The sequence below is a fragment of the Leucoraja erinacea genome, chromosome 27 (genome assembly GCF_028641065.1).
Source record: "Leucoraja erinacea ecotype New England chromosome 27, Leri_hhj_1, whole genome shotgun sequence".
Lineage (NCBI taxonomy): Eukaryota > Metazoa > Chordata > Chondrichthyes > Rajiformes > Rajidae > Leucoraja > Leucoraja erinaceus.
This window is the reverse complement of record NC_073403.1, coordinates 31,804,573-31,823,232: the sequence shown is the minus strand read 5'-3', so window position 1 is coordinate 31,823,232 and position 18,660 is coordinate 31,804,573. Positions and strand designations below refer to the sequence as shown.

At 44.1% G+C, this 18,660-nt stretch overlaps 1 protein-coding gene across 1 annotated transcript in view; it reads left to right on the top strand.

The window, feature by feature from the left end:
• The window catches only part of LOC129710042 (supervillin-like), a 139,444-nt gene that overhangs the window by 67,939 nt on the left and 52,845 nt on the right, over positions 1-18,660 (top strand). The window contains 3 exon segments of the mRNA XM_055656726.1: positions 607-702; positions 10,812-10,898; positions 16,181-16,358. Of these exon segments, the coding sequence (XP_055512701.1) occupies positions 607-702; positions 10,812-10,898; positions 16,181-16,358 (361 nt within the window).

Below are 18,660 nucleotides of genomic sequence, written 5' to 3'. Positions count from 1 at the left end.
ATCCCTACTGGTTGCAGCCTTTATCCAAATGCTTCTACAGGTATGTTGAGATGTGGGGGTCGTTTCCGATTTCACCGCCCCTTCAGGCAGTGAATTTGAGTCGGACATGATCAGGAAGTGTGAAGTTTGACCTGTGTAAGAGGTGGAGGGGTGATGTAGAAAAGGAAAATAGTGGAGAGAGAGAAAGGAGAGGGAATGAGGGAGGGGAGTGGAGGAGAGAGAGAGAGAGATAGAAGCAATGGGGTTTCTCATTAATCAATCAGCTTGGTCAATTGAGGTACCTGGAAAGGTATCGTGAGTAGAAGCAATGATCCTTTCTCCTCTTGATAGACCAGTGTAATTCTGTTGTCGAGGTAGATTATGTCATTAGGGCCTGTGAACTCAACTAATATGTATGGCTCAATAGACAATAGACAATAATTGCAGGAGTAGGCCATTCGGCCTCAGCACCAAGCAGGTTAGTAAGAAAGAGCCAAATATCAATTATTTTTTAATCTTAGTTTAAAGTAGTATTTGATTCAATGGCATTTTAATCAGCATGTCTTTGTCATGCTATTTTCAAAGAACTGTCTCTAATTTTCTGAATCCCTGTTTAATAAATTACAGGGTTAGTGTCGACCAATGCAGGAAGTAATGACGAGGCAGTTATTCCATTCAAGAAGGTTGCCACAGCGACCAGCACACCGACCAGACCGCTCGAAGGTGAGTGAACCTTCAGAATATTGCAGCTTGATCCACCTTTCAATCTGTTCAGGAAACAAACTCAGGAACAAAAGTAAAATAGGAGGTATTTGAAATCAGGATCATTATAGAAGCACTCGGGGATCAACATCACTCCTGCTGAAATGCACACCACAACTGAAATATCTATAGATGATATAGACATCTTAACAGAATCAGAATTTTATTCGCCAAGTATGCTTTGCATCATATGAGGAATTTCACTGGCCAGGTCAGTCATACAATTAAAAGTAACAGACTCCAAAACACATTTTAACATGAACATCCATCACAGTGACTCCTACACATTCCTCACTGTGATGGAAGGCGAAATAAAGTTCAAGGCCTTCCTTTGCAATAGTCCTAATGTGGAATGGAGGGTCTGCCTGGTCCATCACAAGTGCTGACCTCCCCACCTTTGAAGGGATCTGTAGGAGACACTGCCTCAAAAAGACAGCTAATGTCATCAAAGAACCACACCATCATGGCCACACTCACATTTCACTTCCCCCATTGGGAAGAAGGCAAAGGTGTCTGAAAAGCATGACCACCAGATTTAAGAATAATTTATTATTATTGTCACGAAGTACAGTGAAAAGCTTTTGATTGTGGGCTGACCAGTCAAATAAAAGACTATACATGAATACCATCAAGCCATCCACAGTTCATGGGTAAAGGGCAAAGGGTATAACATTTAGTAGTAAGATTAAACGAGAACTTACCAGTTTGAAGTTTGATCTGTATTTTATGAGGAGTTACGATGAGGGATTACGTGAAGAACCCACTCAGCACGCATGCGCGGCATACTTCAAAGCAGCGGTGTGGAATCACAGATAGACACAGTTATTGAAGTAAACATAGTAACGACAAGGAGACATCAGTTTATCAGTTTGACCCATATTATTGAGGGTGGGAGCGGAGGGCACGTAATCCCTCATTGTAACTCCTCATAAAATACAGATCAAACTTCAAACTGGTAAGTTCTCATTTAATCTTACTATTTTGCTTCGGAGTCACGCGAGTGATTCCGTGAAGACTTCAAAGCTCTGTGATTTCAACCCATGTAACAGTTATTACTTCACGCACTGCCGAAGTCTGTGTTATCGTAATCGACCAATGAATCTGTTTGTAGAAAAACACAATGGTATTTTTAAACAATAACAACAAAGAAATTAAATTGCTCCCCTGGGCTTAAATGAAATAGTTGCAGTCCAAAAAATCTTTCCTGCAAATAAAACAGGTTTTGCCAACGGCTTATTATAAAATTTCTGAACAGTCTTTCCCCTGACCATCCTGCTGAAGCCAGGATGTGGTCTATAGGCACGTCCATTCTTTTAGCCGTCGATGTGGATGCTGCCCTGGTGGAATAAAATTTGTACATGTTAGTGTTTATCCCAGCAGTTTTCAGCACCTGCTTGAGCCATCTCGCAATGGTTTGGCTCGTCACCCAACCATAAGGTTGTTTATGACTGACCCACAAGGCTTTTCATCTCCCTCGAATATTTTGGTTGTGTCTATGTAGGATAGTAGGTGGGTCATGGCACATAACCGTGGTTCTGGTGGGTAAGCCCGGAATTCCACGACTGGATTAGGTGTTCCTGGTCTGCTCTGTTTGATCAGTCCCTGGATAATGACAGAGATCTGGTCTGGAGCTGTGAGCATGGTGTCTAGTCGCAATAGGTGTAGTGACCAAACCCTCTGTGCAGATACAAGTGCCATCAACATGAGTTTATGAGCATAGATTGTTTCAGGTTGAGGGACCTGGATGGTGGCCATCCCCTGAGGTATGTCAGGACCACATTGACATCCCATGTATGGGTGTACCTTGGTCTAGGGGGGTAGAGTTGTAAATACCCTTCATTAGTTTGACCACCAGCGGGTGGGACCCCATGGCCTGTTGTCCTGGAGCTGGTTTTAAATAGACAGGCAGGGCACTTCTATCTGTGTTGATGTCTCTGTAGCTGAGTCCTTCATCGTGGTGAATGTTCGCCAGGAATTCCAGTACGTTGGTAACTGTAGCGGTTGAGTAGGTGGTCCCAGTATCCAAGCAGTACTTCTCCCATTTCTTGATGCTGGACAAGTGCTGTTTTTTAGTGGATGTTCGGAGGGATGCTGACATGGTGCCGACGGTTTGTTCTGATAATCCCAGTCCCAGAAGTGGTTTGTGCAGAATCTGCAACCCAGGAGTATGATTTTTTTCTCATGGCACGGGGGGCTTGTGCCCGACACTGGGTGTTAATAACTCTGGGTCACTGGGGAATACCATCGGAGTTTCAACAACCATGTCATGGAGTTTTGGGAACCATGGCTGCGTAGGCCAGTCGGGTACTATCAAAATACCTGAAGCAGAGTCCGTTTGTATTGTGCATAGTCCCCAACTTATGAGGCAGAAGGGAGGAAATGCATAGAAGAAGAATTTCTCCAATCCAGCGCGAACGCATCTACCGCTGCTGCCTCAGGGTCTGGTTCCCAAGCGACACACATAGGTACCTGGTGATTTAGCCTTGATTGAAATAATTCGATATCTGGCGTGCCATATTGCTTGATAACGTTTGCAAATTTTTTGGGGTTTAACATCCATTCGATGTTGTCATTAAATTTACGTGACCTGGTGTCTGCCACTGTATTTAGCTTACCTGGCAGGTAAGTTACTGATAGCCAAATATGTCTTTAGACATACCATTGCCAAATTGTGTTGTCCAACTTGTCGCATGATACCGATTTTATGCCACCCATATGGTTAATGTAGGCCACCACCGTAGTATTATCTATTTGTAACCGTACATGCAAGTGATGCATATTTGTGCACCTGCTTTTAAACCATAAAAGTCACCCAACATCTGTAGATAATTAATGCCCAGTGTAAGTGGTAACGATGACTCTGGGTTAGTCCATCTACCACTTGTTAGTGATGATAATAGGTTGAAATTATGCCAAACATTTTTGCCCATCACTGTAGTTATGATATTGCTTCAGTGGGTAACTTCATGACACGATCATAATGACCTGTATGTCGTTTTGGTGACTGTACCTTTGCTCTTTGTAAGTATTGACAGTGCAAAGATCCGAATTGTGTAGCCGGAAATGTTGCTACCATTTTCCCAATTACTCTGTTACTTGTCGAATAGTTGGGAGTACGTGGACCATTAAATTGTTGCATGATTGTGCCAATTCAACTGTTTTGTCTCTTGGCAATGTTACAGTCACGTAGACTGAATTAATTGTGAAGCCCAAGTAGTCCATGATTGTGGATGGCTTCAACTTAGATTTATCTGGATGTAAGACAATCCCAGGGTTTCGAATAACTTTTTGGTAGCTGATACAGCTAACATAATCAATTCCATGGTCTTGCCTATTTTTTGAAGATATCATTAAGATATGCCATGACAATATGTTTTTGCCTTGTGAATATTGCCAGAGCTGGTTTTAGTATCTTGGTGAATAATCTTGGGCTGATGTGACACATTGGGTAACGCTTTAAATTGCCATAGCTGCCCCATCCAGGTACATTTCAGGTATCTGCGATGATCCTTGTGAATGGTACTAAATAGTAAACATCTTTAAGATGAAAGCTTGCCATGAAGTACCCTTTGGAAATTAGTTGTTTGGCAGTAACAACCGGTTCCATTTTGAAATGTATATACTTAACAAACATAATTAGTGAAGTTAAGTCAATGATGATGCGACATCCACCATATTTTTGGGTTTAGTGACGAACATTTGATACGAATTCCAAGGGTTCATGTTTCCCATGATACCCTTTGTAATTAGTCTCACCAGTTCAGCTTGTCCCTCTCGTTTCTTTAACGGAGAAGGAAAATACCCTCTGGGGTAAATGTTGAACTGTTGGCAATTTTTCTAGTATGAATTGTATTTTGTATCCACTAAAGCCATTGAGTTTATACTGATCACTCGTGATAGACTCCCGTGCTTCTTAAAACAGGTGTAATCTCCCCCCTGTTAGTATTAAGCCCCTATTTTCTCTCCGTTGGTAGGGACCAGACCCACCTACCTCCATGGTTATGGGTATTCTTCTGTTTCTTGCCGGTCCAACGAGTCTTGCACGTTGTCTGACGTGGCGGTGATGTTGGGGGGTGGCGCATTTTCCATGGGGCCTGCTCTGGGCCCTGGCCTGAAAGGCTTACGGGATTGGCATGCAGGCCCCGAGCTTTCACCAGTACCATGAGGTAGACCCTGCTGGTGGATGCGTTAGAGGTACTGCTGACTGGTTTACGTGTGGTGCTCATTCCAGACCCGGCCCTCATGCGCCGATATTTTGGACACTTCGTCCAGTTTTTTAGGCTTGGTTTGGTAACTTAGCCAGACAGCAGGATCTGTGGTTGTGAGGTCGGCGTTCTCACAGTCCTGTAAAATTTTTGAGTTGAGGGCAGGTTTTATAACTTCCTGAGAAGTTGCGGAGCACTGCGAACAGTAGGGTCAGGTGTTTTGCCATACTACCCTGACCCTCTGGAAAGAGCATGCGAAAATGATAACCGACGTCAGGGATATCAAATTCATTTTAAGATATTTGGGTTTTTAAAAGCGATGCTCAATGTACCCCCCAATAACGGTGGGCACTTTGAGTAAATGCAATTTAGGGGAGGCGTGATGAAATCCAACACCTCATGACTACCTGTCTTGGAGAGGTTTTTTGAAAAGAACAGGTAGTAAGCTGGCCATCAGTTGAGACTGAAAAGCCATCTCGCTAGTGGTGGAGCCACATAGCGGCCACACCCAGCAGCTCTTCCTGATCCTGTACCTCAAGCATACTCCCGATGTTGTTCAGCCAGTGACCCCTCTTCTTGACCAGCCCAGCTCTGGTTCCCATCAATCCCTCAACAAGGGAGATGGCCAGTGCTGTTAGGCACTGTAGTGGGAGTGTTAGCTTCCTTGGCGGACTTGCCCCTGCTCCTGAGGCAGGTCTCGCTGGAGTTTTTAGCTCCATGACCTTCCTCTGGCTTGGAGAAACAGACACTCTTGTTTCTTGTTTGAAGTGCTGATTCCATCTTCCATGTCTGTCTCCAGCCTGAGGTTGATCCTGACCTTGCTATTAGAGGCTGTCTGCCGTGTTCGGGCGGCATTTCAGCGATTCTCGGGCGGCGAGTCTCCTTGTCGGGAGTCTGCAGGGGTGCCGGCCGGTTTTTAAATTTCCCTCCAGGCCGCTGCTGTTGGTCAGACAGCTGTTTAGCGGACTGGGCATCAGCGCAGCACCCGTGTCTGAGGACCGCAGCGTGTGCGGTCCCGTTGCCGCCTCTCCCCCCTCCACTGTCGGCTCCTTCCCTGGAGTCGAACGGGGGCCGCTTCCCTCTGCTGCTTTGCTCCCCCTGGAGCAAAAACAAACGCAAAGACCGACTTTACTTTGAAGGTAAGTACTTACCTAACGTTCCTTTCCTTCAGGCTCGTAGCAGGAGCGCCTGACTCCCGCCTGCCGCTGTTGCACTGCTGGTGTTAATGCCGCGCATCCGTGCTGAGCGGGTTCTTCACGGAATCACTCACGTGACTCCGAAGTAAAATGCAAAGATATATAATTGAAGTTCAATGTCCCCATTAGATAGTTCAAAGGTCTCCAATGTGGTTGATGGGAGGTCAGGAACCCGTTCTAGTTGGTGAGAGGACCATTCAGTTGCCTGATAACAGCTGGGAAGTAACTGTTCCTGAATCTGGACGTATGGGTTTTCAAACTTCTGTATCTCTTGCCTGTTGGGAGAGGGGAGAAGAAAGAAGGAGTTACCACGGTGGGACTGGTCTTTGATTATGCTGCTGGCTTTGGTTCCTTCCCAGCAACCATCAGGCTATTGAACATTACACAACACTAACCTCAGCACCTATGAACTTCTATGCGCTGTGTGTTTGGTTGCACTATAGACTTTTTGTTTGCACTAGTATCATAGTTATTGATTTATTGAAATTGTAATTATTATATTTATCTGTGCACATTGTGTTTATGGTCTTGTTAGCTACTTCAAGTAAAGATGGTGTTGTTTCATTATTGGTATATATGACAATCAAACACTCTTGACTCTTGATCATATGGACTCAGTAGGCTGTTCTGTGCATACTTTACTGAATGGAGAGATACTTTTGCTGAGCTGTATGCAAAACATTGTATTTCAGTCTACCTGGTACACATGACAATAGAAACCATTGAAATGCCATTGAAATACTCCATGCATGGCAAGAATCACTGTCAAACTGAACGATGTCTGACTGTCCCAGTGTGGCTGAAGGTCGTTGCCAGTTCCCATGCCCATAGGATGAAGCACAAGACCTTCCCCACCTGGTGGACAGCAACATGAATTCAGAGTCAGACCTCCAGTCTCCACTCCAGGATTAAACTTGGAGTGAGATTCTGCTTTATGATGGACCTCCCTTAGACCAAGTCACCCTCCGGCTCTGGTTTATTTGTTTAATAGATCGTAACCTTATTGAAAATTCCCTTGCTGCTATGTTGGTCATGAATCATCCTTTAGTCCAGCACAAAATACAATTCCAATCCCACATAGTTCTAATTACAGTCCAGTAGAGTTAGCTGGGCAGAAATACATCTGTGACCAATCGCGTTAAGCAGAGGTATTGGCACGGCCATGCCAGCCTCTTCTTCCCAAACATTAGGATCCATTGCCTTTAGCATGAGCCATCGAGGGCAAGGGCCTGCCTGAGTTCACAGCAGTTAATAGCACATTTGATCCAACAACCTGGCCATGTACCCATGGACCACAACCTCTGCTCACCCACAATCATCTCGTCCCACCAACAAATGCTTCATGTGCAGGAAGGAACTGCAGATGCGGGTTTAAACCGAAGATAGACACGAAATGTTGGGGTAACTCAGTGGGACATGCAGCATCTCTGGAGAGAAGGAATGGGTGATGTTTCAGGTCAAGACCCTTCTTCATGCTTCTATGCTCTGTATTTCAGCTCACATTGTTTTACTTTAGAATTTGGATTTTAGAGATATTTTGATTTATATAATTTATGTTTGTTATCCCAGCGAGCCACATAAATGAGATTTTTGTGGTTGTCCACACAGCAATAGGTTCTGTTTCAGCTTGTTCATCCTGTATCAAGACTCCAGTTATTCATACTTGCTGGAACCTGTCCTAGTTGAAGGTCTGTCCTGAGTGGAAGTTGGGAATGTGGTGAGGATTGGCAGGTGAGCCGGGAAAGCCACCAGGAAAGCCTGCGGATGGATATCGGATGAATTGGTTATGTTACAGACTGACACTTGCAAACAGTTTGACGGAAGGTTGGGGAGTAATTTATTCCAACTTGCAGATTGTTTAACTGGAGATGAAGCTTTTCTACATGGGGTTAATTTCATGTGACCTGACACTTGCTCAATAACCAGTGAGGAAGTCACTTCCTGCCTGGCAAAGGATCTGACTAAATAAATTCAGGAGCACATTCATAGCTGGAGGATAGATTTTAAACCTATCTAAACATTGAAAGATGAAACATTTTTGGGCGGCCCAGTGGTGCAGCAGCAGAGTTGTTGCCTTACAGCGCCAGAAACCTAGGTTTGATCCTGACTATGGATGCTGCCTGTACGGAGTTTGTACGTTCTCCCTGTACCCCATTGGTTTTCTCCGGGTGCTCTGATTTCCTCCTACACTCCAAAGGCGTGCAGGTTTGAGGGTTAATTGGCTTCGGTAAATTGTAAATTGTCTCTAGTGTGTAGGATAGTGATAGTGAATGTGGTGATTGCTGATTGGCGTAGACTTGGTGAACCAAGGGGCCTTGTCTTTGCTCAGTCTCTCTAAAATCTAGAGTCTAAAACCATTTAGGTTAGACTGCAAGATTGGATGCAGCTAATTGCGAATAAGCTTATTTGTGTTGCTTGTGCCTTTATGTGATCCAGAACAGGTAATATCAGTTGAGGGTCTTTGCCTGTCCCATGGCAAGGGAAGAGATTAGCGTATTTTGATGAAATATATTTGTGAAAAATGGAGGGGTCTGGTCGGTGTCCTGTTGTAACTGAAAATCTTGGAGAAAACCCACGCAGGTTATGGGGAGAAAGTACAAACACCATACAGACAGCACCCCTAGTCATGATCAAGCCTGGGTCCCTGGTGCTGTAAGGCAGCAACTCTACTGTTGTGCCTTAATATCTTTGCCCCAGATTGGCATTTCTAGGTTCACCCATGGGTTATAAGGATGCGTAGCACTTGTTAAAGGCAGCAGACAGGGATGTGAATGACATTCAGCTTGTCTGCTGTGGCAAGCCATCGAGGCAATTTAGATGGCAGTGCTTCCAGTCAGAATTGGCAAGCAACGAGGAGGGTGTGACTCGTAAACAAGCCAGCCATGTGTACTGCTCGTGACTGCATCTCATTGCTCCATTCCATCCAGAGAATCGGCCTCCACCACCCTCTGAGGCAGAGAGTTCCACACTCACAAACTCACAACTCTCTGTGTGAAAACATGTTTCCTCATTTCCATTCTAAATGGCTTACCCCTTATTCTTAAACTGTGGTCCCTGGTTCTGGACTTCCCCAACATCGGGAACATGTTTCCTGCCTCTAGCGTGTCCAATCCTTTAATAATCTTATATGTTTCAATAAGATCCCCTCTCGTCCTTCTAAATTCCAGTGTATACATGGCCAGTCGCTCCATTCTTTCAACATATGACAGTCCAGCCATCCCGGGTATTAACCTCGTGAACCTACGCTGTACTCCCTCAATACCAAGAATGTCCATCCTCAAATTTGGAGATCAAAACTGCACACAATATTCCAGGTGTGGTCTCACCAGGGCCTGTACAACTGCAGGGCTTCTTTGCTCCTATACTCAACTTCTCTTGTTATGAAGGCCAAAGACATACAGGTTTGTAGGTTAATTGGCTTGCTAAATTGTCCTTAGTATGTAGGATAGTGTCAGTGTGTGGGGATCGCTGGTCGGTGTGGACTCAGTGGGCCGAAGGGCTTGTTTCCGTGCTGTATCTCTAAACTGAACTAAACCAAACTTCTGTTGACACTGTGGGAGCAGTGCCGTGTCCTGGCAAACAAATTGCCGGTCAATTGTATGACTTTCTGCCACAGTTTATTCAGTACTTTTATTAACAAAGTCCAGGCCATCTTGGAACCCCACAAAGCCATGGTTAAAGTAGGAAAGTCATGGAATCTGGAACTAGTGCAGGGCTCAGCACCACTATCTCAGGGGCAGCTCAGTATGGGTATTAAGTGTTGGTTTGCCAGACCTTTACTGTAAGCAGTGAGCCACCATCTTCTTGATAGTGACCAAGGGCTTTCCTCACAGACAGCCCAGTGCCTGAGGTGAACGACCGACATTGCCAACCTGTCACCGTGCTTACAATATCACCAATTTTCATTCCTTCCTTCCCACCCCTCGCACACAAACACAATTTGTCCTGAATATTAACATTTATCCCATTCCTTTCATTAGCTTGATCTGGGCAAGTTATACCTCAGTATATAAGGAAGGAGTCCAAAGAGTTGAACTGAAAATAAAATAGAAAGATATAAGATTCAATTCCATTTTTACACAGACTAAATAAGTCAGAAATTAAATTCCCCGAGATGTCTGTGTTTAGGACCACGTTCTTTTCGAGGGATAATCATGTATCTGGACTTTATATTGGTGAACCAAAATGTAACTTTCATTTTTCAGAATCTGGAGGAGTGGTTCAGTTGTTGACATGACCAATGTAATAAAATGGAGACACGAGAGAGTGCAGATGCTGGAATCTTGAGTAAAACATAAAGTGCTGGAGGAACTCTGTGGGTCAGGTAGCATCTATGGAGGGAGTGAACAAGTGATGTTTGGTTTGGGAGCCTGTTCAGACAGTCTGAAGAAAGGCTCTGACCCAAAGTATTATCTGTCCACTCCTTCCACAGATGCTGCCTGACCTGCTGAGTTCCTGCAGCATCCTGTTTTGCTCATGTATATTGCAGTGTTGGCATGTTGTCTTCTGCCACTCAGGTTCACTTTTAATGAATTCAATGGAATCACTGTCAGAGGGCAAAGTACAATATGCTGATGGAACATCGTTGTGTTTGACACTTAAATTGAATGTACATTTCTTGTGCCTAATGCTCCCTTGGATTGTTGACGCTATAAACTCTACTTTACAGAGATTACAAGTCGTTCTGATGTGCCCCTGGAGAGTGATGCTACTTTGGATAGCTTGGAGACCTTCCTCAATAAACTCCACTCCAAAAGTAAGGCTGATACCTTTAATTTTCTATTCAAAGTTCTTGCTCTGTCTGGGGTCCCTTAGGGAACTGAATGTACAATTGGCCATTAATTGATAGTCACCCACCTACAATGGGCTAAGAACACGATTTGCCCTCTAGTCACAATGCATCTGAATATCACAAGCAGTTGACAAGGTTATTCAACACCATATTCTCTGAGTGGAGCAGCCAAAATGAATGAATGAATGAGTTTATTAGCCAAGTATTCACATACAAGGAATTTGCCTTGGTGCTCCGCTCGCAAGTAACAACACGACATACAGTAAACAATCAAGAATAAAACATAAAACATTAAGAATAAAACTTTATAGTTTAAACATGTGAATGAAATAAAATACCAGAGCAAAAGGAGGCTACAGACTTTTGGTTATTGAGTAGAGCTACTGCTCGTGGAAAAAAACTGTTTTTATGTCTGGCTGTGGTTAATTTCTGGGATGACAGGACTGTTATATGTTGATAGAATGGTGCGGCTGGGCTTGTATACCCTGGAATTTAGAAGGATGAAAGGGAATCTTATTGAAACATGTGAGATTATTAATGGTTTGGACACGCTAGAGGCAGGAAACATGTTCCCGGTGTTGGGGAAGTCCAGAACCAGGCCTACAGTTTAAGAATAAGGGGTAAGCCATTTGAACGGAGATGAGGAAATACTTTTTCACACAGAGAGTTGTGAATCTGTGGAATTCTCTACCTCAGAGGAGGCCGGTTCTCTAGATGCTTTAGAGAGAGAGTGAGATAGAGCTCTTAAAGATAGCGGAGTCAAGGGATATGCGGAGAAGGCAGGAATGAGGTACTGATTGTGGACGATCAGCTATGATCACATTGAATGGCGGTGCTGGCTCGAAGGGCCAAATGGCCTACTCCTGCATCTATAGTCTATTGTCTATTGTCAGATGGAAGTGCTAGGAACTTAATGCGTAGGTAGGAACTGCAGATGCTGGTTTACACCAAATGCTGGAGTAACTCAGTGGGTCAGGCAGGCAGCATCTCTGGAGAAAATTAATAGGTGACATTTCAGGTAGAATCCCTCTCAGTCTGAAGAAGGGTTTTGTCCCAAAACGTCACCCATTCCTTTTCTCCACAGATGCTGACTCAGCATGTCACACTGAGTTACTCCACCATTTGTGTCTGTCCACATTCTCTAATATTGCCTCAGCTCCAATGCAGCACTAGCTATGAAGTGGTTGCAGACGATGAAGAAATGTGTTGCCTGGCAAGGTCATTGTTGGAGCGTTTGAATAAAAATCTTGTAGTCAGTTAAAATGCTGTTGCTATGTATACCCTGCAGAACATACACCAACAGCGCTCTCTGGTGTTGTGATGCTGCCTCAACCAAAGCCTCAGTCATAATTGTAGCTCATTTTAATGGAGTCAAACACCAGTAACAGCAGATGTGCACATGATCATTGATATATTTACTGTGTTAAATGTACTTGGAGCCAATTTTAAATAGGTTCATTTCTTGAAAATTTAAGAAACACAGTTCTCTTTCTGATGGAGTAGAAGGAAATGTATGAAGCAGTGAAATACGAAGCAATTGCTCTACGTTTTAGAAATCGCTGTCTAACTCTAGTCATTAATCACAATCCTTTCATCAGCATTTACAATAACATTATTTCATTAATGGAAGAAAAGGGAAACTTGTTAATTATGCTGATGTTGATGTCTATGATGTCAAAAACATCTCACTCATTCCACACTGTAGATTACATTTTGTGTATTGCTGCTGTATTTGCAAACCACACAGTTAAAATGAACCCCTATGACTGAGGTTTTGGATAAGGACTCATCACCCAGAGCAGAGTTTCAGCCGCATGTTCACTGTATGTATGGTTTGAAAACATAATATCAGCACTTAAAAACAAAATCCACCCACTTTCTTATCAACCCCGCCAGATTCTACCACTTGCCTACATACCACGGTCAATTTACAATGGCCAGTTAACCGATCAACATGCACATCTAGTTATATGGGAGGGAACCACTGTAACCAAAAGAAGAACATTTAACACAGCCAACAGTGGAGATTAGAATTGAACTGGGTCTCTGGTGCTGTAAGGGTTTGTGAGGTAACAGCTCCACCAGCTGAAGGTTATTAACAAAATTCCAGAAGTTCACTCTCAGGTTTCCCAGGACATGGTTGGCCAGTGCAAACTGGGAATGCACGGAAGGCAGACTCTGGGAGGAATGGAGGAGGTTATAAATCGGCAATGGAGGAATCTGTTCAAAGAATGGTCAAGTTTTGCTCATGTTCAAAAGTTACAGAAGCAGAATTTGGCCATTCAGCCCATCAAGTCTACTCCGCCATTCATTCATGGCTGATCTATCTTTTCCTCTTAATCCCATTTTCCTCCCTTCTCCCCATAACCTCTGACACCCCTGCTCTGATAGGTTCATCAGAAACTAGACCTGAAACCAGGGATGCATAAAACATAGAACAGCAGCGGTAGAGTTGCTGCCTTACAGCGCCAGAGACCCGGGTTCGACCCTGACTACTGGCGCTGTCTGTATGGAGTTTGTACATTATCCCCATGATCGCTTGGGCTTTCTCCGGGATCTCCGGTTTCTTCACACACTCCAAAGACGTACAAGTTTGTAAGCTAATTGGCTTTGGTGAAATTATAAATGATCCCTAGTGTGATTCGGATAGTGTTTGTGTGCGGCAATCGCTGGTCAGCACAGATCCAGTGGGCCGAAGGGCCTGTTTCCACACTGTAACTCAAAACTTAAACGTAAACTAAAGTAATCATAATCATAATCATACTTTATTAGCCAAGTATGTTTTGCACCATACGAGGAATTTAATTTGCCGTAGTCATACCAATAAAAATACACAAAATAAATTTTAACATAAACAGCCACCACAGTGACTCCTCCACATTCCTCACTGTGATGGAAGGCAAAAAAAAAAGATCAATCTCTCCCTTCTTTGTCGTCCCGCGGTCGGGGACCCCGAGCCTTCCATAGACGGGATGATCTTGGGTCCCGCAACCGGCTGTCAGGTCCTTCACATCAGGGCGATCAAGCTCCCACATTGGGGGGGATCTCAGCTTCCCCGCACTGGGCGATTGGGCCCCGGGTCTGGGCTAGTCGAATGTCCTGCGACTTTGGAGCTTCCCGACATCAGTCTCTACCCGAGACTGCGAGCTCCTCGATGGTGAAATCCGCAGATTGGAGCATCGATCCCAGGCAAGGGATCGGCTCCGATGGTAAGTCCACGGCCCTGCGGTGCTCATAGACAGTCTCGAGCAAGGCCGCCAGCTCCATGATGTTAGGCCGCAGAGCGACCGGAGATACGATCCGGAAAACAATCGCATCTCCGGCAAGGTAAGAGATTGAAAAAAAGATGCCCTCGAGCCCCTCCCCCACCCCCCACATAAAACAAATCAGAGAACATTAACACAAACTTTTTATACACACTAAAAATAACAAAAAAGACGAAAAAACAGACAAACCGTTGGCGAGGCTGCCATCGCTGACGGCGACACCCAGTGGAAGCACAGCACAGGAATGGGGCCTCTGGCCCACAATGATTGTGCCGAACATTATCCCAAGTGAAACTGATATCGTCTGCCTGTACCTGATCCATATCCCTCTATTCCTTGCACTTCCACGTGCCTGTCTAAAAGCCTCTCACTTACCATGACTTTTCTGATGCTGTACACAAGTATAGTATTAACAAGCCATGCAGTTAATAATTTACAGTTGGTGTTACCTCTGACTACGCTGATCTATTTATTTCAATATAACCATATAACCATATAACCATATGGCTCAATTTCAGGTTAAGGTGATGCTGCTGATAAATGTTTGGTTCTGGGAGGTTAGTCCATACATGTCTCTCCCAGAGCAGTCCCTTAACCTTTGTTTTAATTTATTCATTTTTCAGTATCGTGGCATCACTAGCAAGGCCAGCATTTATTGTGCATCTCTCATGGCCCCTGAGAATCTGGTGGGGAACCACATTTGACCACGATACAACAGAATGCTAGGCCATTCAATGGGTAGTTTTGAGGTAAACACAGTGCTGTGGGTTTGAAGACAGACTGGGCAAGGACCACTGATCACCTGCCCAATGATCTGTCATTTCACTATTCCAGGGACTTTCTTTTATTTGACAATTCCAAATTATTGAATTTACTGGCCTTAAATTCGGCAACAGCCATGGTGGGACACAGCCACTCATCTTTACATGAGTAAATATCTTGAGTCTGAAGAAGGGTTTCAGCCCGAAACGTCGCCTATTTCCTTCGCTCCATAGATGCTGCTGCACCCGCTGAGTTTCTCCAGCACTTTTGACTACCTTCAATTTTCCAGCATCTGCAGTTCCATCTTTACATTATTTGTTCAGGCTCTGGATAACAGTTAGTGTAGGAAGGAACAACAGATGCTGGCTTACACTGAAGATAGACACAAAGTGCTAGAGTAACTCAGCAGGTCAGGCAGCATCTCTGGAGAAGGGTCTTGACCTGAAACGTCACCCATTCCTTCTCTTCGGAGATGCTGCCTGTCCCGCTGAGTTACTCCAGCATTTTATATCTATCTTCTGGATAATACTTACTAGTCTTGTAACTTTCTGTACCACAGTATCTACTAAACAGAGAACCAGAACCCTGGCATTCCTTTGTTTTACATGTATTACATGAGTATTGAGACACCTAACCTATCTGACTTAAATTCATAAACTTTCGCAGAGACCAGGGGAGTAACTGGGACTTTCCTGCTTAGAGTGGATCAGTCATCAGGGATATACACTGGTGGTATTTACATGTGTTTGATCTTTACAAATCACCAGTGGAGTGTGAGTGCTACACTCTCAGAATGTTTCACTTCCCAAGCCAATGATAAATCTTCATAGGTGGACATGAATAGCCCATGTAGAAACAAAGAACTGCAGATGCTGGTTTTATAGCAAAGAAGGCGTAACTCAGCGGGTCAGGCAATATCTCTGGAAAAAAAGGATGGGTGACGTTTTGGGGCAGGACCCTTCTTGTACAGAGTATAACGTTCCAGGTTTTAGAAATAACCTATTTCCCAGAGGAAACAAAAACATTCTCAGGAAATATTACTAAAATTATTTATCTTATAACTGTACCTGGGATCATAGTTTGCACAATACTGTTTCTGGGACATTATCGGCCTTTCCTTCCTGTTGTTGTTTGTGTTCATTAATCGTGAATTATGTCCAACTATCTGTATTTCCAAGCCTTTGATAACAAACGTGACTTCATGTGATCTTTCCTCAGCCGCCAGCAACCAGGAGACGACCATCACGGTGACGGAACAAACAGTGAAGGAAGTACTGAGGCCAGATGATGACGACACCTTCAGTAAATTCTACAAGCACACACCGAGCCTCCTAACGTCCACTGTGGTGCAAATCGACGAGAGCTTTGATGCCATTTTTGAAAGCAACATGCCAAAGTAAGAACTCAATTGGCTTGTTGTAAAGAACCTGTTAACATCTGAGAGGAATAAAGGTGTTGGCACATGTACTGAGATCAATGAAAAGCTTTGTTTTGTGAGCTCTAAAGGGCCTGTCCCACGAGCATGCGACTCCATGCGGCAAGCGCGACCTAACGTGGTCGCTTGAGCCGTACGGCCTCGTGGGGCCGATCCCACTTCGATCGCCGGAGCCGTATGGAGTTGTGCGGAGCTGGTCCCGACATCACGTTGGGCTCCGAAAAACTGACTGGGTTCAAAAATTCCGTGTGGCAACGGCCTACCGGCTCACAGCCGCCTCGACACCGTACGCAACGCTTCGACGCCGTACGCCCGTCGGACTTCGCTCGAACTTCACGTCACTCACTCGACCTCCGTGTGTACGGCGTTGAGGTGGCTGCAGGCTTTAGGTCGTGCTTGCCGCATGGAGTTGCATGCTCGTGGGACAGGCCCTTTAGCCAATTCATAATGTATATGAGTACAATCAAGCCATATACAAGTGCGAAGAGAAAGATGGCTGTGCAGAATATAGTTCAACAGCATTACAGTGTTACAGAGAAAGGCTAACCCTAACCCTGAATATATTCCATGCAGAGCTCTCTATATGTGTAGGAAGGAACTGCAGATGCTGGTTTAAACCAAAGATAGGCACAAAATGGTGGAGTAACTCAGTAGGTCAGGCAGTGTCACTGAAGAAAAGGAATAGATGACTGTTTCGGGTTGAGACCCTTCTTCAGACAGAATCAGGGGAAAGGGGAATTATTTATATGAAAAGGTACAGAAGAAATCAGATCCTGCAAAGATGGCCAAGGAGCCCACAATGGTCTATTGTTGGCTGTGGAGGAGGTTATACCAAAGGGATACGAACACTAAAACTAACAAGACGACTAGGGTGGGGGAGGGATGGAGGGAGAGGGAACGCAAGGGTTACTTGAAATTAGGGAAATTAGGGTTCATACCGCTGGATTGTAAGCTGCCCAAGCGAAATAAGAGGTTTCACTATACTGGACATGGAATGGTTTTCAAAGTACAAACAAAGGAGGAGGAATCCTTTCAGGAAGCAGTTGGACGTCACAATTGGATCAGCAGGCTTTTCTGGAGGTTGAGTGACCTTTCTCATCCATTTCCGTCACATGAGATTGGGGAAAATGGTTGAGACCCGTCCCTTCAACTATGGCTTGCGATTACCTCTGAGGGGAGCAGGAGCCAGTGGTGGCTGGCACCATGCTGGATGTTAGAGTGAGCGGGAAGGATGGCAAGTTTGACGTGTTGAGTTGTGAGCAAAGACTGAGCTCTGAAATCAAAAACAAAGGCAGATGAAGATAATTACGCAGAATCGAATGCAGGAAATATTCAGCAGGTCAGGCAGCATCTGTGGAAATAGGAAATTAACATTTCTGGTCAAACTTCCAGCAGTTTCTACTTTGCGTCAGATCTCAAGCATCTTTGTTGTTCAGGTTTTGCTTTGATTTCATTGAGAGTTTAGATTTTCGAGATCCAACAGGGAAACAGGGCCTTTGATCCATCAAACCAACGCCACACATTGATCACCCATTCAAACCAGCTCTCTTTTATACCATTCCCTAAACACGAATGGAAATTTACAGAGGCCAATTAACCTCGATACCCACATGTCTTTGGGATATGGAAGGTAACCGGAGCACCCAGATGAAACCCACACAGTCACAGGGAGAACATGCAACCTCCACTTAAACCCTCCCGGGTGGCACTAGTGAACCTCCCTGTGTGGATATGGGTCCCCCTCAAATTTATGAAGTTTTGGTCAAATTCAAAGCACAAAATGTCCCTTTTGCATTAGATCAAAGCACAGAAGATCAACCAAACAAAACCATTCTGCTGATGATATGAATGGTGAATGAATGATACTTTATTGTCACATGTGACAAGTCACAGTGATATTCTTTGTTTTGTGTACCCAAGGTATGCAAGTATATCATTTTAACACAAACCATTTTTAACACAATTCATTTGTGGTCCCCCTTAGTTCCTGACCTCAACCGCTGCCCTGTCCACCCTTTTTTAATAATCTTTTTATTAGAGGCAGGTACATACCATATTAAAAACATTTCATGTATATCATTCCTACATTACTAATATTATCGATTGATATTAACTCTGCTTCTAGTATTTTTTTTTATATAGATAGAAAATAAGAAAGAGAAATTAAAAAAAAGGAAAAAGCATGATGTGGAAGAATGGAATAATTTACCAAAAATACAACATTGGGGATAAGTTCATAAATTATAAAGTATAACTTTTCATC